Here is a 25,318-nt window from a genome sequence, read left to right as displayed (position 1 = left end):
TTTAGGAATTATCAGTTTTTTATCGGGGGAAACCCACGCCTCATCACACACTTCATTTAATTCCTCGGATACAGGAAAAACTACAGGCAGTTTTTTCTCACCAAACATAATACCCTTTTTAGTGGTACTTGTATTATCAGAAATATGCAAAACATTTTTCATTGCCTCAATCATGTAACGTGTGGCCCTACTGGAAGTCACATTTGTCTCATCATCGTCGACACTGGAGCCAGTATCCGTGTCTGTGTCTGCCATCTGAGGTAACGGGCGTTTTAGAGCCCCTGATGGCGTTTGAGACCCCTGGACAGGCACAAGCTGAGTAGCCGGCTGTCTCATATCGTCAACTGTCTTTCGTAAAGAGCTGACATTGTCACGCAATTCCTTCCATAAGCTCATCCACTCAGGTGTCGACTCCCTAGGGGGTGACAACTCTATTATAGGCAATTGCTCCGCCTCCATCTCATTTTCCTCCTCAAACATGTCGACACAATCGTACCGACACACCGCACACACACAGGGAATGCTCCGATAGAGGACAGGACCCCACTAGCCCTTTGGGGAGACAGAGGGAGAGTATGCCAGCACACACCAGAGCGCTATATATAGACAGGAATACCACTATATAACGTGCTTTTCCCTTTATAGCTGCTGTTATTATCAAAACTGCGCCAAATTAGTGCCCCCCCTCTCTTTTTTACCCTTTTCTGTAGTGCAGGACTGCAGGGGAGCGTCAGGGAGACGTCCTTCCAGCGGAGCTGTGATGGAAAATGGCGCCCGTGTGCTGAGGAGATAGGCCCCGCCCCCTTCTCAGCGGCCTTTTCTCCCGCTTTTTGGTGAATTCTGGCAGGGGTTAAAATACATCCATATAGCCCTGGGGGTTATATGTGGTGTATTTTCGCCAGCCAAGGTGTTTTACATTGCTGCTCAGGGCGCCCCCCCCTAGCGCCCTGCACCCTCAGTGACCGGAGTGTGAAGTGTGCCTGAGGAGCAATGGCGCACAGCTGCAGTGCTGTGCGCTACCTTGTTGAAGACTGATGTCTTCTGCCGCCGATTTTTCCGGACCTCTTCTTGCTTCTGGCTCTGTAAGGGGGCCGGCGGCGCGGCTCTGGGACCGGACTCCGAGGCTGGGCCTGTGTTCGGTCCCTCTGGAGCTAATTGTGTCCAGTAGCCTAAGAAGCCCAAGCTGGCTGCAAGCAGGCAGGTTCGCTTCTTCTCCCCTTAGTCCCTCGATGCAGTGAGCCTGTTGCCAGCAGGTCTCACTGAAAATAAAAAAACCTAAAACTAAACTTTCACTAAGAAGCTCAGGAGAGCCCCTAGTGTGCACCCTTCTCGGCCGGGCACAAAAATCTAACTGAGGCTTGGAGGAGGGTCATAGGGGGAGGAGCCAGTGCACACCAGGTAGTCCTAAAGCTTTACTTTTGTGCCCAGTCTCCTGCGGAACCGCTATTCCCCATGGTCCTTACGGAGTTCCCAGCATCCACTAGGACGTCAGAGAAAAGTATTACGTATGCTAGAATCTTAATAATTGCTCCTGTGTAATGGTGACTAACATGGCACTCACTGTCGTCCATCACACTGCATAAATAAATTGGTGGCAGGGGGTATTGGGACCTTAAAATAGCCCTGGGAAATGGCCTCAAATAGTTGGTGGGACCAACAAAGAAGGTGGGGTTAAATAAATGTTCATGCCAATGTAAAAAAAATAATAATAAAAATAATTTCTGCTTATCTGTTCCCAAAACTTAGAACATCCTAGTGGCAAACAATACATAATAAAGAACATATTACTGTCTGCAATACAATAACAGAGAGCAGCCTGGTGACTGTCATGTAATATAGAGGGCATCTTAGTGGCTACCATATAATACACAGGGGAATTCAAGGATATCCATACAATACCGAAAGCATCCTTGTGACCAACATAGAATAAAGTAGCATCCTAGAGAGTCATACAATACAGTGGGTAACTTAATGACTGCCATACAGTACAGAAAAGATTCTAATACCAGTTATACAATACAGAGAGCACCCTAGTGACAGCCATACAATTCAGAACGCATCCTAGTGACTGCCATACAATACAGAAAGCAATCTAGTGTTATAATACAGAGAGTGTGCTGTCAATCTATACAACTCTGAGAACATACTAGGGACCTATGTACAATACAAATTCAATTGTCTTGACACTGTGCCCCACCCCCCCTTCCCAAATATCTTAATCTTGTGACACATTGTGCCGTATCCTGGGCCCCCTTGATTCCCCCGCATATTTTTGGCCCCTGTATTAATTATTGTGATATAATGGATCTTCTGAATCAAGTCACCACCACAGTACCCACCTCCTCCATACCATGCATCCCTCTGTATTGTTGGTCTACCATAACTATATCTGCATAATGATGTCATACCATAAGTGTTACCTGTACTGATGTAGTACCACAACAGCCCTCCCCCTGTATTGATGTTGTAACATAATTGTCCCCCCCAGTGTTGATGCTCCCCCATGCTCCGCCCACTTCCATGTGCTACCCCAAACTAATTCTCCTATAGCCTGTGAGGTCTCAGATCATTGGTCCTACAGTGAGTGAGTGCAGCAGAGCAGAAATCCCATTTACAACTCACAAGAAAGATGAGGAAATTCTCTCATTATATATATATATATATATATCTTTAATAAGGATTTCTAAGTTATTAAATTGTCTGGTGTAGCTCCTACTGAAAAATCTCTTGGTAAAGTCTATGGCCAATACCTCCTTGTTGGTGTTCTAGTGGTAAGCACAGCTGCTGGATTCCAAGTAATTATCCAGGTTCAATTATCAGACAACCCCTGTCCATCACACTTCCAGCAAACCTACCATGGAAAACAAAGGTGAGATGCGGTATGAAAAAGCGTCACATTATTGGGTTGGATTATGAGCTATACGCAGAGATAAGTAGGGACGTTTCCTGTGTCACATACAAAAATCATTTCCAACTTGGAACTTCAGCTGCTATACAGCCGTGTTACATAATTTCCCATGACGATTTAGAAGATTTGCAGTAAATCTTTGCTACAGGCAGCACACTCTCTCGTTTCATTAAATCAGCAATTTCAGAAGAGTATAATGTTTCTTCCAACAAGAACATTATAAAGCGATTCAATTAGGAATGATTAGGAATGTTTTACTTGGCATTCCATCAACTTCAAGTCTGGGGGGGAAAAAAAGTATTTATTTGGCAATTTTCAGTCATGAAACAAAAGAAATTGATGAAAATTGCTTTCAGTTCTGCATCTTCGCTAATGGGAGGAGCAGAGCAGAATGTATTGCACCAAGTATAACTAACAAAGCTACAAATGGGATGTATTTCACTCAGGCACTTTCCAAGATTTAACACGTCAATGGAATATCTTCACACCCCTGTTATTTCACCTTTTAGGAGTTATAGCAAAGCAAGGTAAGATAGTAGGCACATCACGGTTTCTTTCTAGATAATTACTTCAAAATAGCAAAGAGAGTCTGTCTTCCTCCCTGCAGTTCACAACCTATGGATAGTGTGTAGATTTGGGTGGGTTATATTGTTTCTGTGCAGGGTAAATACTGGCTGCTTTATTATTACACTGCAATTTAGATTTCAGTTTGAACACACCCCACCCAAATCTAACTCTTTGCACATGTTATATCTGCCCCCCTGCAGTGCACATGGTTTTGCCCAACTGCTAACAAATTTGCTGCTGCGATCAACTCTGAATTAGGCCCATAGTTTTTACACACATTAAGAAGAGGAGACTAATAGTGCAGAGGATCCTTTAAAAGTTCTACAGGTTTTTATTTATACAAGTTGCACTCACATACCATAAAAAGTTAAAAGCATATCAAATTCTTATGTCACCTCCTACGGCAGCCATGAAATCCCACCAGAATGCTGCTTACCCTTCCGGGGGATATTCAGTTGGTGTAATGACAGCCAGCACGGAACGGTGATGCACTCCCGCTTAACGCGTTTCGGTTTCCATTTATCAAAAGCGGATCCGCTTGTGTTTGTCCGCATACCCTCTCGCGCACCCTAATATGCTAACCTTTAACACTAATACCTTAACCCTCAGCCTTAATCCTAATACCCTAACACTAATCCCTTAAGGCCTCACCCTTAAGCACCTTGAGTCCTATTGGAAAAAGAGCGCTATACAGTATAAATAATATTATTATTCCTAACCGTAAACACTAATATGCTAAACACTAATACCCTCACGTTAATCTCAAACCATAACAATAATACCCAAAACCCTCACAAATAATCCTACTACCCTTACACCCCAACTCTTACACTTAATCTAAACCCTGACCCTAATACCCTAACCCAACCCCCTAATCCAAGTCTAACACCTAACCAAACCCCGTAATCCAACTCTAACCCCTAACCAAAACTCCAACTCTAACTACAAACCCTAATAACCACACCCTATGGGTAAACTAGATGGGCCAAATGGTTCTTATCTGCTGTTAAACTCTATATTTCTAAATATCTATCATTACACAGAACAAAAGATAATTTTATAACAGTCTCCAAAAAGTCAATTGGTTCATGCAGACCTTTATCGTAAGACTATTTCTAATAAACGATGTCCTGCAAAGACAACATGATACCACCAAATTCCTCTCTAGAATGCCTAAATGGTCAAGTATTTCTTTTGAATACCTCATATACATTTGTACATAGGGCAGTGATGGCTAAACTTGACACTCCAGCTGTTGTTTAACTACACATCCCAGCATGCCCTGCTACAGTTTTGCTATTTGGCCATGCTAAAACTGATGCAGGGCATGCTGGGATGTGTAGTTCAACAACAGCTGGAGTGTCAAGGTTAGCCCTCACTGACATAGGGGGTAATTCAGACCTGATCACTAGGGTGCATTTTTTGCATCCCTGCGATCAGGTAGTCGCCGCCTACAGGGGGAGGGTATGGAGTGTGTGCAGGTGTGTGATCGCATTTGTAGCAGAACTGCACAAACATCAGTTTGTGCAGTTTCTACTCAGCCCAAGACTTGCTCTGCTGCTGCGATGATCGGGGCCGGAGCGGACGTCAGAAACCCTCACCCCAAACGCCTGGTCCCTCCTGCGTTTTCCCGGACACTCCTTGAATACGGTCAGTTGCCGCCCACAAATGCCCTCTTCCTGTCAATCTATTTGCGATCGCCGGTGCGTTCTGAATTTTTGCACCATCCCATCGCTGCCCGGCGATACCCATTGCTGCGGTCCGTCGCGCCTGCGCATTGCGGTGCATATGCATGCACTGTTCAGATCTCTTCGCAGGCTGTGAGAAAACGCAGCCTAGCGATCAGGTCTTAATCGGTACATGGGGGGTAATTCCAAGTTGATCGCAGCAGGAAATTTTTTAGCAGTTGGGCAAAACCATGTGCACTGCAGGGTGGGGCAGATATAACATGTGCAGAGAGAGTTAGATTTGGGTGGGTTATTTTATTTCTGTGCAGGGTAAATACTGGCTGCGTTATTTTTACACTGCAAATTAGATTGCAGATTGAACTCACCACACCCAAATCTAACTCTCTCTGCACATGTTATATCTGCCTCCCCTGCAGTGCACATGGTTTTGCCCAACTGCTAACAAAATTCCTGCTGCGATCAACTTGGAATTACCCCCATAGTTCCCAACAGTCCAAAGCAGCGGTGCTTACTGTACATTTTCAGTATTGAGAGTGTGTACTGCATGTGCAGTATGAATCATTGACATTCTATTAAAATTCCATTGACGTTTTAAAAATCACTCAGCCACCTACAAGACTGGTGGAAATAAGAGCAGCCGAGCTGTGGTGGATAGACCCTGGGATCAGACAAGAACTGTGAAGGCAGCTCGCTTATACTGTAGTAGACCCCTGGTAGTGCTCAAACTGTTCTATCAGTGAAGTGAAAAATGGAAGGTTACTGGCTTGAATCTCATTGGACGGATTGTTTTAACCAGAACACAAGTCAAGTGAATGATGTTATAATACAACTGTTAAACAATAGCTGGTGGGACACCAATTTCTCTCACCTGTAGTCAATGGCTATTGTTAAAATCTTAATAGAATCACTAAGTGATTTTTTTTCTTTGCCCCATAACTTCACTTACCCTAGATGTCAACACTTGTCAGGACATGGACATGTAGGTATTTTTAATGAGTAATTATCAAAATAATAGCAACCCCAGTATGTTTGGTGCCCCTGCGCCCTCAATCTTCTCTAAGCCACAAAAATAAAATACAAAAAATAAAAAACACATCATCACCACCATTAATAAACCCCAGTCCTCTAATTCAATCATTCAAAGACTTACCCAGCACTCTCTACCTCGTTCTCTACTTCTGCTTCTTGTCCAGGCATCTTCTCCTCAGTTCACAATCTACGTGGTATCCTCAGGTCTGGCTCTTGCTCAGTTGATTGACAGAAGGATATGTGCACAAGCTGTGACACCAGTGGGACATGTCAGGTGCACTTCGCTTGTGAACGCTCCCTGTGTCTGAGCAGGGTGTGGTTCATCAAATCGACAGTGTCTAGGTTGACAATGTTTAGGTCGACAGTCACTAGGTCGACAGGGTTTCTAGGTCGACATGTGCTAGGTCGACAGGTCTAAAGGTTGACATGAGGATTTTTTTTTTTTTTGGTGTCGTTTTCTTCGTAAAGTTACCGGGATCCCAAATTAGTGCACCGCGTCCCCTCGCCATGCTTCGGGCATGGTGCCTTCGCTCCGCTATCGCTTCGCTCGGCACACTTTACCGTTCCAATCGTAGTCCACGTGGATCGTTAAGTATGAAAAAATTCAAAAAAAGAAAAAAATGTGAAAAACTCATGTCGACCTTTAGACCTAGCACATATCGACCTAGAAACCCTGTCGACCTTCCATCCATGTCGACCTAGTGACTGTCGACCTATAGTGGTCGACCTAAACATTGTCGACCTAGACCCTGTCGATCTTCAGACCGGATCCCGTCTGAGCAATAGCATCCTACACAATCCAAACCATAAAAAGGCACAAGGGAGGGTTAAAAGGTCACCTTGGGTGTCTTTTGATTCAGACATTACAAATGTTCTGAAAGCATAATTAGGGCCTGGGTACATACTGTGTACTGTTACTGCAAAATACTATACCTGTGGTAACAGCCATAAGTAACTATCAGAACTTACACTAAAGTCTCAACAAGAGCAGTCAGTGCCCCAGACAGAGGGGGGCTTCCCTGACCGTCACCTGCCCCCCTCTTATCTACAGTCCTGGTCTCTTCCCTCCACCCCAGTCTCTGCACGGCTTTATCCACCCAATTCTCCAGCATGCCCATTTAATAGAAAATAAAGTATTTTAGCAGTCTATAAAAACTCACCATGAATTTGTTTATGCTGCTATACATAGCATATAAATTACAATGGCAAAAAAAGATTTACTGCAATTACAAACCTCAAGAGGCAGATTAGGTAGGTACCTGCTACCCCTGTCACTTCGGTGCCGTGGGCTTTGGTCTGTGTGGCCGTTCCCATAGTCTATAGTAGATGATGTGCAATATACAGACCGTAGCTTTTGGTAATGCAGGCGGCACAATCTGTTATCACCTGCATTCCTTTCTGTACAATTAGCCAGATGCTATAAGTGCAAGTATAACGATCCATACAGTAGATAGGTAGATTTACAACAGGGATGGGGAACCTTCGACCCTCCAGCTGTTGTTAAACTACACATACCAACATGCACTGCAACAGGTTTAGCATGGCCAAATAGCAAAACTGTAGCAAGGCATGCTGGTATGTGTAGTTCAACAACAGCTGGAGGGCCAAAGGTTCCCCACCCCTGATTTACAACATTCTTCTGTGGTTCTTATCACAACGTGTAGAATGGATTCAAGCTCCCAAACTTCCCCTTAACCATGTTCCTGGTGGGTTGGATGCTGCTTGACAAAAGGAACCTGTAGAACACCTAAACCTAGGTAGAGACCAGCAACGGCCATTCCAATCAGGTATCACAATCAGCCAAGTGGAATCCAGCCCGATTTTACATCAACTAGAAATATGTGAACAGTTTTCCCAGATGTCCTTGTACTTGGAGGTTCTACATTGGCCATACTGTGTAAACCGCTTTGTAACACAACAAAATAATATGTACCTTGAAGGCAGTGTCCACTTTAGCCACAACAAATAATGAACTACAGTACTTACCTAATATAAGCATCATTTAGCACCATTACTGTGCTGTACCTATCTGGTGGCACCAGCATGATCATCACTGACTTCTTCCTTCTGGATGTCAAGGACAACCAAATACTGCATTCTCTCCAGTTATAATAGGGAATAGGGCCTTTGTGAGGAAAGAGCAGAATGCCCATACTCTATACGCTGACAGTCCAAGCCTCATTCTGTTTAGAGGGAATGTGCTATCTGACCAACAGTGCTGGTCTTCTACGGCAGAGACTCCGGCAGCTAGCCACAGACCTCTGCATAGGCAGCTACTTTGTGCCACTAGCCAGCTAGACTCCAAGGAGCTTCTCTAGCACATATGATATATGTTCAGAATAAACAAGAGCACAAAAGAAGAATGGAGACGAGTGTCAAATACACAATAGGAAGAGGGTGGTTACAGGGGGAACGTAGGCTGTATTGTGTTCTAGCCACAAGAGAACAGGTCTCTCTGCAATGTAACGACCTCATGTGCCCATACTGAGTACAGCTACTGTCAGTCTCATGTGCCCATCTGCCCATACTGAGTACAGCTACTGTCAGTCTCATGTGCCCATCTGCCCATATTGAGTACAGCTACTGTCAGTCTCATGTGCCCATCTGCCCATATTAAGTACAGCTACTGTCAGTCTCATGTGCCCATCTGCCCATATTAAGTACAGCTACTGTCAGTCTCATGTGCCCATACTGAGTACAGCTACTGTCAGTCTCATGTGCCCATCTGCCCATATTGAGTACAGCTACTGTCAGTCTCATGTGCCCATCTGCCCATATTAAGTACAGCTACTGTCAGTCTCATGTGCCCATACTGAGTACAGCTACTGTCAGTCTCATGTGCCCATCTGCCCATATTGAGTACAGCTACTGTCAGTCTCATGTGCCCATACTGAGTACAGCTACTGTCAGTCTCATGTGCCCATCTGCCCATATTGAGTACAGCTACTGTCAGTCTCATGTGCCCATCTGCCCATACTGAGTACAGCTACTGTCAGTCTCATGTGCCCATCTGCCCATATTGAGTACAGTGAGTGTCATGTGCCCATCTGCCCATATTGAGTACAGCTACTGTCAGTCTCATGTGCCCATACTGAGTACAGCTACTGTCAGTCTCATGTGCCCATCTGCCCATATTGAGTACAGCTACTGTCAGTCTCATGTGCCCATCTGCCCATACTAAGTACAGCTACTGTCAGTCTCGTGCCCATCTGCCCATATTGAGTACAGCTACTGTCAGTCTCATGTGCCCATCTGCCCATACTGAGTACAGCTACTGTCAGTCTCATGTGCCCATCTGCCCATATTGAGTACAGTGAGTGTCATGTGCCCATCTGCCCATATTGAGTACAGCTACTGTCAGTCTCATGTTCCCATCTGCCCATATTGAGTACAGTGACAGTCTCATGTGCCCATCTGCCCATATTAAGTACAGCGACAGTCAGTCTCATGCCCATCTGCCCATATAGGGTACAGCTACAGTCAGTCTCATGTGCCCATCTGCCCATATTTTGTACAGCTACTGTCAGTCTCATGTGCCCATCTACCCATATTGAGTACAGCTACTTTCAGTCTCGGGCCAATCTGCCCATATTGAGTACAGCGACAGTCAGTCTTGTGCCCATCTGCCCATATTGAATACAGTGACAGTCAGTCTCATGTGCCCATATTGAGTACAGCTACTGTCAGTCTCGTGCCCATCTGCCCATATTGAGTACAGCTACTGTCAGTCTTGTGCCCATCTGCCCATATTGAGTACAGCTACTGTCAGTCTCATTTGCCCATCTGCCCATATTGAGTACAGCTACTGTCAGTCTTGTGCCCATCTGCCCATATTGAGTACAGCTACTGTCAGTCTCATTTGCCCATCTGCCCATATTGAGTACAGCTACTGTCAGTCTCGTGCCCATCTGACTATACGGAGTACAGCTACTGTCAGTCTTATGTACCCATCTGCCCATATTGAGTAGTGTCAGTCTTGTGCCCACGCGCTCGTATTCATAAGCATCTACTGTATGCGATTGTAGCACTATGGCAGTGAGAGTGAACGTCACTACTAGTGACAGCACTTGCACCTACCCCGTGCTTGGTGCAGAAAATGCAAACAGAAAATTGCGTGGAAACTCCATAAGCACAACGCAGAATAGGCCGCTCATCTGACTATACGCCCCCGACATGCTGTCTTACATACAAACACCCCACTGCCGCCCAGTAGTTCCGAACTGTGAGAAGCGACTGGAATGCCTAAGACTTGCTTGTGGCTCTCCAAGTTGTATATGTCGGCTGCTTCACATGGAAAGTATGCTAAAACCCAAGTCATGTGGACTTGTGTTCATCCTGGAATCAGACCCTAGAGCAGTCAATAGGTTGAACATACAGTATATGACTTTGGGCTACATTTAGCGGTGGCTTTTGGAAGTCTATGAATTCTATGAAGTCTATGAATTTTGCCTGTTTTGAGCCTGAAATTTAGGCATGTTTAGTATCCTTATTACGGCTGCTTAAAAATTTGGGTCAAAACCACTGAGAAACATTGTCTGTCTCATGTGCCCATCTGCCCATATTGAGTACAGTGAGTGTCATGTGCCCATCTGCCCATATTGATTACAGCTACTGTCAGTCTCATGTGCCCATACTGAGTACAGCTACTGTCAGTCTCATGTGCCCATCTGCCCATATTGAGTACAGCTACTGTCAGTCTCATGTGCCCATCTGCCCATACTAAGTACAGCTACTGTCAGTCTCGTGCCCATCTGCCCATATTGAGTACAGCTACTGTCAGTCTCATGTGCCCATCTGCCCATACTGAGTACAGCTACTGCCAGTCTCATGTGCCCATCTGCCCATATTGAGTACAGTGAGTGTCATGTGCCCATCTGCCCATATTGAGTACAGCTACTGTCAGTCTCATGTTCCCATCTGCCCATATTGAGTACAGTGACAGTCTCATGTGCCCATCTGCCCATATTAAGTACAGCGACAGTCAGTCTCATGCCCATCTGCCCATATAGGGTACAGCTACAGTCAGTCTCATGTGCCCATCTGCCCATATTTTGTACAGCTACTGTCAGTCTCATGTGCCCATCTACCCATATTGAGTACAGCTACTTTCAGTCTCGGGCCAATCTGCCCATATTGAGTACAGCGACAGTCAGTCTTGTGCCCATCTGCCCATATTGAATACAGTGACAGTCAGTCTCATGTGCCCATATTGAGTACAGCTACTGTCAGTCTCGTGCCCATCTGCCCATATTGAGTACAGCTACTGTCAGTCTTGTGCCCATCTGCCCATATTGAGTACAGCTACTGTCAGTCTCATTTGCCCATCTGCCCATATTGAGTACAGCTACTGTCAGTCTCGTGCCCATCTGACTATACGGAGTACAGCTACTGTCAGTCTTATGTACCCATCTGCCCATATTGAGTAGTGTCAGTCTTGTGCCCACGCGCTCGTATTCATAAGCATCTACTGTATGCGATTGTAGCACTATGGCAGTGAGAGTGAACGTCACTACTAGTGACAGCACTTGCACCTACCCCGTGCTTGGTGCAGAAAATGCAAACAGAAAATTGCGTGGAAACTCCATAAGCACAACGCAGAATAGGCCGCTCATCTGACTATACGCCCCCGACATGCTGTCTTACATACAAACACCCCACTGCCGCCCAGTAGTTCCGAACTGTGAGAAGCGACTGGAATGCCTAAGACTTGCTTGTGGCTCTCCAAGTTGTATATGTCGGCTGCTTCACATGGAAAGTATGCTAAAACCCAAGTCATGTGGACTTGTGTTCATCCTGGAATCAGACCCTAGAGCAGTCAATAGGTTGAACATACAGTATATGACTTTGGGCTACATTTAGCGGTGGCTTTTGGAAGTCTATGAATTCTATGAAGTCTATGAATTTTGCCTGTTTTGAGCCTGAAATTTAGGCATGTTTAGTATCCTTATTACGGCTGCTTAAAAATTTGGGTCAAAACCACTGAGAAACATTGTCTTGCAAAAGCCACTGCTTAGTAAACCTAGCCCCATGGGATAGAGTTACTAAATCGTCTAAAAAGGAAAATTGGGCAGTAACCAATAAGATTCAAGCTATCATTTTCTTCACCGTACTAGATAAAGGCTAGCTAGAATCTGATTGGCTGCTATGGGCAACACCTCCACTTTTCATTCGTTAATCTACTGTATCTCAATGTGTTCTGTCATGGCTTGAGAACATTTACACATACAATTATGAATATTAGAAGACTAGTTACCAGCCCTTCAAAAAGGAACAACATAACATTAATGTCAGTCCTGGCGGCTGTGCACGCTCGAACAGAGCAACACTTGAATTGCTCCATCTGGCGCCATCTAGTGGCCGCCAGTGCGCAAAACACTTGAATTACCCCCATAAAGGTGAGAAGCAGCATCAGACTTTTTTTTTATACAGGATGCTGTTTCATATTTCATGAAATTACAGTTTAGTTTTAGTGCTTTCTTGTGCTGTTTGGTGGCTTATAACACATGCAGATGGTTATAGTTCCACAATAGCGAACCACCGACAGATGAAAAACCCTTATCTGTCAACACATGCTGGGACTTGTAGTTTGACCAAGAAAAAAAAAAGGAGAGACATGGTTTCCCCCAGCACCCTGAATGATAACAGTAACCAGATATAAATCCCACATAATATAAGAATTCAGAGATCTTGGTTACACATATTTGCGCAAATGTGTGACTAAGCCCCAAAGCCGCCTCAAGGCGTCGCTGTATATTTGGGGTCCCTAGCGTTACATCTGGGTGCAGGGTGTGGCACCCCAAAACACCAGCATAAGCCAGAACGCCCAGGGCAGCATACCAGTGAAAAAACTATAGTGTTAATAAATTAGTATTTAGGAAGCCGAAGCTATAGAGAGGGTGATGCAAACATGAAATGTAATTAAAACAGAGAAGTAGTGTTAAAAAATGAATAAGTGAAAAGAGTTAATAGAATGTAAAGGTATGCCACACTAAAGCCATCCAGCTCAGCCAGTCAAGAGGCACCACACCCCACACCTCCATTACCCCAATCTGGATCTATGATTAACCAGCAAGGAGCCACACGATAATGGCTCCTTACTACAATATGGCTAAGCTAAGAGCTACCCACCTTGGAGCAACCCCATAATGCTCCATGTGGCATGTCAGGGCCTGCACCTCCTCCTAATGCAGGAACCTCTCTGCCCCTCACAACATATATAATGGTAGATGCTCAATCAGCTTAATGATATCATTCAGGTGCTCGAAAGGGAGGGGTATTTCTAAGCAAGAAAAAAAAGGAGAGACATTGTTTCCCCCAGCACCCTGAATGACAACAGTAACCAGATATAAATCCCACATAATATTAGAATTCAGAAATCTTGGTTACACATTTTTTTTTTTTCTTGCTTAGAAATACCCCTCCCTTTCGAGCAAATTAATGATATCATTAAGCTGATTGAGCATCTACCATTATATAACTTGTGGTTTGACTACAGCTGGAGAACAGGTTGCCTACTTCTGCTCAATATTATTGCCCAAGACTGCTTAAATAATAGAACTACTTGCACCCTCGTCATTGTCTGGGATTTTTATTCCTTTAAAATAATTCATACAAATGGTTACACTCACAAACATGATTTTAACAAAAAAAATATATATTGCTAGCCTACCACGTTACCAGGAAGGAATGTAGGCAATGAAATGTACTACCTTTCAGTAGTATAGATTTTCCGCATACCACCAATATAATATATTTTTATTTTATTTTTAAACTGGTGACGAGAAGCGTTTTTGCTTTTTTAGTGAAATCTTGACTTTCTTCAAAAATCATGTCATAATTATTTGTCATAAGGGAATCCATGCCGAAATAAGGGGAGGAAAAAACAAAACAAAAAACACAAAAACAGACTTTTCTGTTGCAACTAAATAAAAAATACACATACTGTATGTAAGACAAGCAGGTAAAAAAAAATACCCAAAACAAAGCACTGTGTGGTTTTTGAAAAAAAAAAAAAAAATTAATGGGAAAATGTATTATCCTGAGAAATCTGCCATCTGCCGTATTTATTGGGCATGTTATAACATATAAAAGAAATTATTTTAAGCTTTTTTCTTTTCATTTTTTTTAATATTTCCAAAGTGGTTTGCCGAGTGCCTCCCTTATGTTATTCCCCGTTGATAATTATGCGAACAAACCCCTTCTTTTTTAATGTTCTAAAAACTGTACACAGACAAGTACATTCATGATATAATTAACTACTAACTTTTCTCGCTCAACAAAGGACCAACAGGACACGGAACAGAGAGGCCAGTCCACTCAACAGGGACAAACTACAATTTTTTTTTTATATGGAGGGGGAAAAAAACAAAATCGAAGTTTCCAAATCCTCTCTTCTCCGATTTTACACTGTATATTTGGACCAATCGCTAAAAACAATTAGGATCTGCCTGTAAGTTCATTTTTTTCTGCCACTACCCAAATCCAGGTTACGCTTCATATTTTCTTTACACTTCTTTTTTCTTTTTTGTCTCCGTATGATTTCCAGATCTCCAATGCAAGGAATGGTTGTCTTTTTATTTTTATTTTTTTAGGTCGTTGGCTACAACTGGTCACTTGGGTGGTCTCTGTCAGCTTCTGGTTTGACGGTTTGGCCGGGAGAAGGGGCGTGAGGCGGATGGACCACGGCTGGGTGGCCGTGTGATAAAGGCATGGCGCTGGGAACAATCCCTTCCACTGCTGTTGGAATGCCAGCTGGGGCCACGCTTACGACACCTGGAGGGTACCTGCTGGAAAAAAAAAATGGATACCGGTCACATCACTGAATGGCGCAGAGAATAAAGGGTAGTGGTTCTCAAAGTGGCAGGTATCACCGCCTTGATAAACCAACTCCAACAAGGTGACAGGTAACGCTGCCTTGGTGGAGTGGGTTTACCTAGAGGGGGCAGACTGGATTTTAATAACATGGTGAAACTAATAGTTTTTGTTTTGTGTTAATATCTTCGTCAATGGATCAAAAGACAACGGGGTAGAGTTTTTGGAACCATGGGAGCGGAACCACTGATCTAAGGCAAGAAAAATAGTACAGTAGGAACACTGAAAAAAATAATAGCCAATCTCTCTTTACATGACTGGAAATCAACACGGTCAGGTGAACAGATACAAAATGCCTTAACACAGTCTATGGTATGGTATAATATAAGTCTTAAGCTGGGTACACAGCATGTCACGGTGTACCCAGCAATGCAGTGTAACCATATATCACACTACCGTACACACTGCTGTATGGTGCGAATTATCCTTACATGTAACTACACTGCGTCGCCTGTGTAATCATCCCATTGGACATGCAGCACACCCAAACAGGACGGTTGAATGAACGACGGATGGGAACAACGGATCAGAAGTATGCACTATACGATGTGTACAATATAGCGCTGTATGGGAGGGAGAGGGAGTGAGACAGTGTCAGGGAGAGAGAGCGTGTGTGTCAGGGAGAGAATGAGGGAGGGAGGGAGAGAGAGTGGAGTAAGGGAGAGAGAGCGTGTGTGTCAGGAAGAGAGTGAGGGAGAGAGAGAGAGTAGCGTCAAGGAGAGAGGGGGCAGAGGGGGGGGGGGGGGGCATCACTACCTGTGGCGTCTTTAGAGGTTTCTCACGGGGGCACTTCCCAACATTAGGCCCACCCCCTAAATACTTGCAAATCGCGGGACTCGGAGCCGTACGACACCCCCCCCTCCCCCCCTTGTTGCACTCTCCATGTGGTATACCCCTTTTACATCGCAATGCCGGGTCCCATCGGGGAATTGGAAACGGGGCCTTCCCGGGTGGGACTCAGCAACCCGTTCACACTGCCACCTGACCTGGTATTTAACCCGGGAATAACACCGCTTTATTCACGGGTAGAATTAGTGGGTCAGTCACACCGCACAGTGCTCTCGTCGACCCAGCAATATACCAGATCGATACCGGATTATTTTTGCTTTGAAAGGGGTATTAGTGATATCAGCGGCAGCCGTTCCCATTTTTAGCATGGGGGTGGGTGAACGGGAGATGGGGGACACTGGGGGTGCAGGGGGAGCTGCGAGCCCTGGAAGCAGCCAGGGCCCCATAGCAGCTGCACCCTTGCTAGTTACGTCAGTGCATGCAGACATGGATCTACTTCATAGGGGTAAGGGAGGAATAGGCAATTATTTTGATTTAAGTTTCTGTAAAACGCACACATTCATCTGCGATAATCCGGGCAATTATGTAAGCAATGAATGCATAGATTTAATGCCTGAGCAGGAACAAGACAGTGCACACCTGTACCAATTTGACCCAAAGAGCAAGTTCAGAGGATGTGATGCCGTTGACGTCACCACAAGCTGCACAATGACGCACTTCAAGTAAATGGGCCCATGGTGCTGAGATTTGAATCCAGCCCACCCACAGCAGCACAAATGCAACCCCCCCCCCCCTCTGTGCAGCAGAGAGAGAGCCTGATGAATCTGACGTGTATTATTATCAATTCCCAACCCCCATCCGCTTCCCAAGAACGACAAGCAGTATTGGGGATGGTCACCTTAATTCCCCCGTGGGAGTCCACAATGAAATTCATGAGTCTCTAGGGCATTCTGGGGAACTAGTTATGTTGTACAGTAACCAAGCTGATTATTTTATTTAAAAAAAATAAAGTGTCACATGCCCGAGTGCTTTCATTTTATTTATTTTCTAGTCTTTTCCTTCCTGTTGAGAGGGCGGCGGAGAATGATACATCTCAATAATAGTGATAAATGAGATGATAAATCAATATGTGAACATTCCCTCATCTCATATTCAGCCAACAGATCAGTAATCTTTACCTCCGGAAGACGCAGACCCTAGATCAATATTACAAGACTATAAAAGTCCAAGCTTAATGCCAGTTTCCGTCTTCAGCGTGATTAATTATTAAAGCGGCCGTGAAACAGGTGTATATATAGTTGACAGACAGTATCGCAGAATTCAGCGTAGCAAGCGAAGTGGCGCTGCAGGCAGGAAGGTGATTGGAAGAAGATGAAAGGGCGGATAAGGAGCCTTTACACAGGCACATAATTACAAGAGAGGCGTTATTTAACCAGTGTGACACTTTTATAGTAAGGCAGGACAAAATGTGTTTGTATGTTGTTATTTCCAGCTCCACAATGGCTGCAACGGCTGGGCTGCTCACAGCGGAAAGCACATTAGCATTTTATACATGCCATTGATCAATCTGCAGTTACATTCAGAGGTTAGAAAGTGCTTACACACGTGATGCTTTAAATCCTATTTACAGGGAAGGAACAGAGCGGACGCCTGAGCTGAGTGATACGGTGGCATACGGAATACAAGATAAAGGAATCTGAAGGAGGACAGTTATCGATTCAGATTGCATGCTCCAGGTTGTACGCTGCCGCAGAGCAGATTTTGGCAGAGAATGCAGGGAGGGGGGGGGATCAGAGAATGCAGGGGGGGGTGGGGGGGGGGGGGGGGAGGCAGAGAATGCAGGGGGGGATGCAGAGAATGCAGGTGGGGGGGGGACTCTACAGAGTTGAAACAGATACAACATTAAATGGAACACTAAAAGGTTGAAACTTGAAATAAAGGATATTTAAGTCCTTATTCATTAATAAATGCGGTGGCCCCATGCAAGACTCTCTAGGAGAGCTGATGTTCCTTGGATTTGCATCGATGCTGCAATTGTGTACGCAGATTTTGCGATGGATCCTGTGGGCGTCTCTATTAATTTCTGGGCAGATGCTTCACTTGCAGTTGTTTCACCAGTTCGGAGCCCCCCCCAAAAAAAAATTGCAGCTGCGTAGGCTTCAGCGTCCAAATTGGAACCAGGCCCTGTATGACATACTGCCAGAGGCGGAACTAGCGCCAGTGCAGGCAGTGCATTGCACTGGGGCCCGCCACTGTCAAGGGGCCCAAAGCCAGAGCGGCATGTAATCAGTCAAACTTGGGGAGGAGGGGGGGTGGAGGAGGGAGCCGCAGCAGCGCTGTGTAATTGGTAGAAGCGCTGCTGCTGCTGGCCCTCTCCTTTACCATAGGCTGCCCTCCGCCGCGGTGGGCTGCCTATGGTAAAGGAGAGGGCCAGCAGCAGCAGCGCTTCTACCAATGACATAGTGCTGCTGCGGCTCCCTCCTCCACCCCCCCTCCTCCTTCTTCTCCCCTGCCAGAAGCTGCACGAGGAGCCTGAGCCAGCGGAAACGGTAAGTATACCTATTCTATCTATCTATCTATCTTGTTTGCCGTAATGTGCAAAAAAATGGGACGCTGTCTGCCGTAATGTGTAATAAATGGGACGCTGTCTGCTGTAATGTGTAAAAAGGGGGGCGCTGTCTGCCGTAATGTGTAAAAAATGGGACGCTGTCTGCCGTAATGTGCAAAAAATGGGACGCTGTCTGCCGTAATGTGTAATAAATGGGACGCTGTCTGCCGTAATGTGTAATAAATGGGACGCTGTCTGCCGTAATGTGTAATAAATGGGACGCTGTCTGCCGTAATGTGCAAAAAATGGGACGGTCTGCCGTAATGTGTAAAAAGGGGACGCTGTCTGCCGTAATGTGTAAAAAAGGGACGCTGTCTGCCGTAATGTGTAAAAAGGGGACGCTGTCTGCCGTAATGTGCAAAAAATGGGACGCTGTCTGCCGTGATGTGTAATAAATGGGACGCTGTCTGCCGTAATAAGCAAAAAATGGGACGCTGTCTGCCGTAATGTGTAATAAATGGGACGCTGTCTGCCGTAATGTGCAAAAAAGGGACGCTGTCTGCCGTAATGTGTAAAAAAGGGACGCTGTCTGCCGTAATGTGTAAAAAGGGGACGCTGTCTGCCGTAATGTGTAAAAAAGGGGACGCTGTCTGCCGTAATGTGTAAAAAGGGGACACTGTCTGCCGTAATGTGTAAAAATGGGGACGCTGTCTGCCGTAATGTGTAAAAAAGGGGAAGCTGTCCACCGTAATGTGTAAAAGGGTCTCTAACTGGTGTAGTGGTACTACCGTGTGGCGTAATTTGAATAATGGAGACTACTGTGCACCGTTATATGAATTGGTATTATTTTGTGTCTGCACCCCTTCCCCACGAAGCCACGCCCCTATTTTTTGCGCGCGCGCGCGCTGCCCCTGTTTTACATAGAGGGGCGGGGCTCCGATGCCGTTGCTTGCACACAGCACTAAAATGACTAATTACGGCACTGTTGCTAGGTATCCATTTCCCTGGCCCTGAGCAGGTCCCCCTCACCAGATCCTCTCCAGGGGTGAGGCGGTGGACTTAGATTGGGGGGGGGGGGGGGCAAAAGCATTTTGTCGCACATGGGCCCACCGCTCGCTAGTTCTGCCACTGCATACTGCATACAGTATATGCCATTGCCTGTGATACTTGTGGATAGCAATAAAAATTACCCTCCTGCTTACAACAGGTGTTACCCTGTCCCACGCAGCAGCCCGGGGTCATAGAGGTCATTTCTACAATTTAATGTAATAGTGGCTGTGGACCATACGCTCCAGACATACACACACACTGCCACTCTTGGCTGGTACGTTCTCTCCAGCGACTTTATCTCATCCAAGGCTTAGTAAATTAGACCCCTTAATCTGCCGCTAACGTCTTGGTGCCAGATACCACAGGACACCTTCATAGGTCCTTCAGAGGAGTCCACGCATTGATGGGTCAGAGCTGTTTTAGTGGCACGAGGGGGACCTAAACAATATTAGGCAGGTGATTTTAATGTGTATTTTACCTTATATACCTGCTGTGGGGAACCATTTAACAATATGGAAGAGTACAACTGATCTCACTTTTCATACTATTATTACTAAACCTAGAGTTGTCTGAATCTGAGAGAACTTTCCATCCAAACGTCTACAAGGTTACACTTGATGTAACAGTGACAGGAGAGATCTGCCTTGCACAAGTTTACTGCACTTTGTCGTCACCGGATTTCCGAGCACCCACCTGGCACCAAATGCAGAAATACTCTGGTACTTCACAATTTGGAAATAGTGTTCACACTGGAACACTCCGCCCACTGTGTTCAAGTGACCATAAGATAAATCAGTTCCAGGCCCCTCAATGTTAACATTAGCTAATAGCACTCATCAGTCATGTGCATCAGCTCGGAGACGCATGTGGACTGGAGAGATGCAGATATACTGCGGATAGTCATGAAGTACATAATTTACCATAATAGAGGACATTTTAGACGCACATCTTAGAACTTGACAGCTAACCCTACTCACAGCATTCAGATGAAGAAAATCTAAACTTGGCATAATACTCCACACTTCGGACAGCTTTAAGTAAATGGTTCCTGATCAACAACCATTAAACACAATAGCACCCTCTGCAGGTAATTGGATGCACTGCAGTATTGTTACATTAATGACTACTCATAAATAATGGAACTCCTAACAGGTTATTACCCTCTTTTAAATAGAAGCTATACAATATAAGCCATGACATTTTCTTCCTCAAACATACCTGTAAGATATTTATTAATGTTAAGAGCATAAACAAACCCGATGACCTGTAAAAAGGTAGAAACTGAGGTATTAAGTTAACATTTTGTGTTGACATCACCTCAACAGTCAGTGGATGAGTACTCAGAGACAGCAGGCGGCGGCCCTGGTAAAAGGTTTGCCACCAAACGCCTTTCACATACGTGGTCCGTTTCACCCTCTGGCAAATTATTGGTGAAAAGATTGAGAGAATGTAATGCCTTTTTACCTGAATCACTGCTTTTTTTTTTTTTTTTTTAACACCAAGAATATATTTCCCGCCTACACAGCTATTTATGTTAATCTAATACAAGAGACAAGTAGATACGTAAGTAATGTTTCTTTAAATAGGAACTAGGTTAATGTAGGCTGAACGAACCAGCTGTCTATGAAAGTGGCTGACTGGAGTGTACAGATCACACCACTGCCCAATCAAAGGACTCGTTCAATGAATTTAAATATTAATATGCATATATATATATATATATATATATATATATATATATATTATATGCACAATTAATAAATAAATATATATATATATATATATATATATATATATATATATATATATATACATACACATACATACATACCAAACTACAGTGTTTATTCTGTCAACGTTTCGGGGCTAAAGCCCCTTCCTCAGGACATGTGGAAGGTCTCGTCCTGAGAAAGGGGCTGGAGCCCCGAAACATTGACAGAATACACACTGTTTGGTGAGATTTGCCTGTTTACAGTCTCCAGAGTGCCGCCTCCCTCCAAACACTGCATATTTAGGGTGCAACCCCCTTACGGAGGGCACCGGAGCACAGCACGAACTAGATAGGTCATTGGAGTGCAGGGGCATATGTGTTTGCTCTCTCTCTCTCTCTCTATATATATATATATATATATATATATATATATATATACACACATACATACATACATACATACATACACACACACACACACACACAAACATACATATATACACACACGCATACTAAAATGCCCGTGTTTACCTGTATGCAGCACCATTCAGTTCTGGGTGAACTACGCCGGGATCCATACTGGCCCAATGTGTTGCTGCTGTTAAGTGATCTTTATTGACACAGTTTTTCAGACTGTCAGGAATACGACCTTCACAAAACAAAAGAATAGTTTTAAGAGACACAGGTCACAGGAACTTTCCATCCTGCCAATGATTGTATGTGAATGCACAGAAAATGTAAAGAACGGTATCAGTCCAGACAAATGTTCAATGCTACAACTACTTACTATAGCAGATCTGTATAAACATCAATCAAAACATTCAATACGGTAATAAAATTTACAAAAGTATAAAAAGTTCAAGGATCTACAGCCTACAATCATTGAACCCACAAAATAACTGCTCTTTAAGAGGATCTGAAACAGCCTCCGAGGCTTGTACAGGACTTTTCTTCCCTCCCAAGGGCAAGACAGAACCCTGAGTTCTCTGTAAACCATGACCAGAAATGGAATGCCAATGATACAATTGTATGACCCACAACAATATTAGTTGTAAACATGAGGGTCTAGTGCAAATATTGAATCATTCTAACCACTTTCTGGACCCTTACAAAGGAATATTAGCTCAGGATAGGATCAAGTCTGATGAAAAATAAATTGGCAAAACTTGGTGCCCATGACAGCACCCTCATTACAATTTTTTTTTTAGAAAATTCAAAATTATACATAGAAACATTGGGGGGTATCCAATTAGACGCGGTCAATGACTGCAGATAATTGTATCGCCAGGGGCTATATTATTAGCCCCAATGCGGCACGCTCCTCATCCCCTGTGCCTGAAGCACCCGAAGCATAATCCGCGATAAGCGTCTGCTGGAGCCACGATAACACATAACACTAAACCCCAATCCCACAAGTTTTTGCGCGATCGTGGGTCCATTCTCAGGCAATCGAAACGGACCCTAATTGCATACCGTGATAATGATCATAGGTCAAAAATGGTGATATCTGGCCATTTCGATACGCCGAAAACGTATCGCACCTAATTGGATTCCCCCCATAGAATTAGACATTGCTAAATAAAACATTTTCCAGAATAAGCGTCTTTATGTCTTATGAACTAAGAATCATTCTGTAACAGAGAAAACTGAATATTGGCTTGATATGAAATCAAATGCAAAAAGAACTCACATCTGTGGGCACTAACCAAATAAGAGAATCCCAATCTACTCTTTTTAAAAACAAAATAAAAAAATATCAGTAGCAAAAGTTTTACTACACAATTTCAATATGAATCAACAAAACTGGATACGTTTCAAAGTAAGGACTATGTCAATGTCTCCCAGTCCATCTACGACCCACCAGCCCACACAATGGTGGTCATTCCGAGTTGTTCGCTCGCTAGCAGTTTGTAGCAGCCGTGCACACGCTATGCCGCCTCCCACTGGGAGTGTATTTTAGCTTAGCAGAAGTGCGAACGAAAGGATCGCAAGGCGGCGGCAAATTTTTTTGGTGCAGTTTTAGAGTAGCTCAAAACCTACTCAGCACTTGCGATCACTTCAGTTCCTGTTTTGACGTCACAAACACGCCCTGCGTTCACCCAGCCACGCCTGCGTTTTTCCTGGCACTCCCTGAAAATGGTCAGTTGCCACCCAGAAACACCCACTTCATGTCAATCACTCTGCGGCCAGCAGTGCGACTGAAAAGCCTCGCTAGACCTTGTGTGAAATTACATCGTTCGTTGTAAAAGTACTTTGCGCGTGCGCATTGCGCCGCATACGCAGAAGTGCCTTTTTTTGCCTCATCGCTGCACAGCGAACGAATGCAGCTAGCGATCAACTCGGAATGACCACCAATATCTGTCATTGAAGTACTAAGCAATCAATCTCAATGTACTTTTTTTTTTTTTTAACTATATTTCTTTGTTTGATAAATTGTATTTCAGTTTATATTTCAGATTCTTTGATTCTTGATGACCTAAATAATAAAATACATATTCATTCGCTTCTAATTTGTTTTGCTTTTTTTTTTTTTTTTATAGACACAAATACCACCCAATGAATTGATTATATAAAAAAATTTAAATACTGGAAAAAGGCTGTTTTGTCACTTTTGTTCAAAAATTTCGTGAATCCCACAAATTTTAAGGTTGTTGGGTTTCTCGGAAACCTCTCTAATCTACTTTTCGCTATAGTTCTACTCCATGAAATATTCATAGAAAATTCACAAAACAAATCTATTAGTTACTTTCTAGATATTTTCAATGGTTGACAAATACACTAATCTAGGGGGATATGTACTTAGCAGTGATAAAAGTGGAGACCTGAGCCTGTGGAGAAGTTGCTCATGGCAACCAATCAGCTGTTCTGTATAATTTTATAGTATGCAAATTATAAATGTTAAGTCAATGCTGATTGGTTGCCATGGGCAACTTCTCCACTGGCTCACTTCTCCACTTTTATCACTGCTTAGTACATCTCCCCCTAAATCACATATTGCTGCTTTAGTTCTGATAAAGAAAATTATTTAATCAAATGAGCAAAGAATAAACCGGTTTCACCTAGTAAGAAATTCCTCGGTCAACTAGCGTATGGGAACTAGAACCGCAACTTCACTATTGAAACTTAAACGCACGTAGCTTTATTTGCATGAATGAGATGATCTGCATTAATACGAGCCCCCACCTTAACTCAGCCCAAATAACTGGGACTCCTGTAACATGCAGTTTTCCCGTTCTATCAAAGCATTACCATTATTGGTTATGGACAACCTATGCAAGAACACATCTAAAGGACTGTACTCCCATTAATTCAGCATTAGAAGTGTCAAGGACTTCATATTCGAGGACGTTCAGCGTGAAGTGCCAGCAGCCTCCGAGTAAGAGACTCCGTAGCTCTGGCCCAGACCGGCCCTTACCTGTGATGGCTCTGCGGATCTCCCGGGCTGCCTCTTCCCTCATTTCTATGGAGGCCTGTTCACTGTACCAAGCTGCGTGTGGTGTGCAGATGAGGTTTGGTGCATCTTTCAATGGACCTTGAGCAAAGCTGAATTGACAAAAGAAATCGGTCACTTTTGGTCCAGAAACGGAAATCGATTCAACCAGTGCGGTTTCTTGTTTGTTTGTTTTTCTTACGATGAATAAAACATCTTAAGAACGATCTAATATAAAAGTTCAAAGACCAAAGGGGTTCCGAGTATTAGAATACCTATAACCAGTAGGAAAGCCCAGTTGTATTGCAACATTTATCACCACTGGCAGGGTTACCGGACAGCAGCCGGCCGAACCTAGATTACTATATACATATTGGGGGTAATTCCAAGTTGATCGCAGCAGGATTTTTGATAGCAACTGGGCAAAACCATGTGCACTGCAGGGGAGGCATATATACCATGTGCAGAGAGAGTTAGATTTGGGTGTGGTGTGTTCAATCTGCATCTAATTTGCAGTGTAAAAATAAAGCAGCCAGTATTTACCCTGCACAGAAACAATATAACCCACCCAAATCTAACTCTTTCTGCACGTTATATCTGCCTCCCCTGCAGTGCACATGGTTTTGCCCAGTTGCTATCAAAAATCCTGCTGCGATCAACTTGGAATTACCCCTCTTGTTCCAGCCTATAATGTGAGCGCCACAAGATCAGCTTACATCATGCATTG

At 44.1% G+C, this 25,318-nt stretch overlaps 1 protein-coding gene across 10 annotated transcripts in view; it reads right to left on the bottom strand.

Moving 5' to 3' along the window:
* Positions 1–13,764: 13,764 nt before the first annotated feature.
* Positions 13,765–25,318, bottom strand: part of CTBP1 (C-terminal binding protein 1) — a 957,378-nt gene continuing 945,824 nt past the window's right edge. For 9 of the 10 annotated variants that reach the window (XM_063924924.1, XM_063924926.1, XM_063924919.1 and 6 more), the window contains 3 exons: positions 24,577–24,704; positions 21,693–21,810; positions 13,765–14,978 (listed from right to left, as the gene is read on the bottom strand). In XM_063924924.1, coding sequence (XP_063780994.1) covers positions 14,792–14,978; positions 21,693–21,810; positions 24,577–24,704 — 433 coding nt within the window. In that variant the 3' untranslated portion in view covers positions 13,765–14,791. The remainder of the gene's footprint in view (positions 14,979–21,692; positions 21,811–24,576; positions 24,705–25,318) is intronic. The other variant, XM_063924921.1, reaches the window with a different exon arrangement.

Source organism: Pseudophryne corroboree, chromosome 1 (genome assembly GCF_028390025.1).
Source record: "Pseudophryne corroboree isolate aPseCor3 chromosome 1, aPseCor3.hap2, whole genome shotgun sequence".
In the NCBI taxonomy this organism is placed as follows: Eukaryota; Metazoa; Chordata; class Amphibia; order Anura; family Myobatrachidae; genus Pseudophryne; species Pseudophryne corroboree.
The sequence above is the reverse complement of the archived record's forward strand: the minus strand, read 5'-3'. Positions and strand labels throughout refer to the sequence as shown.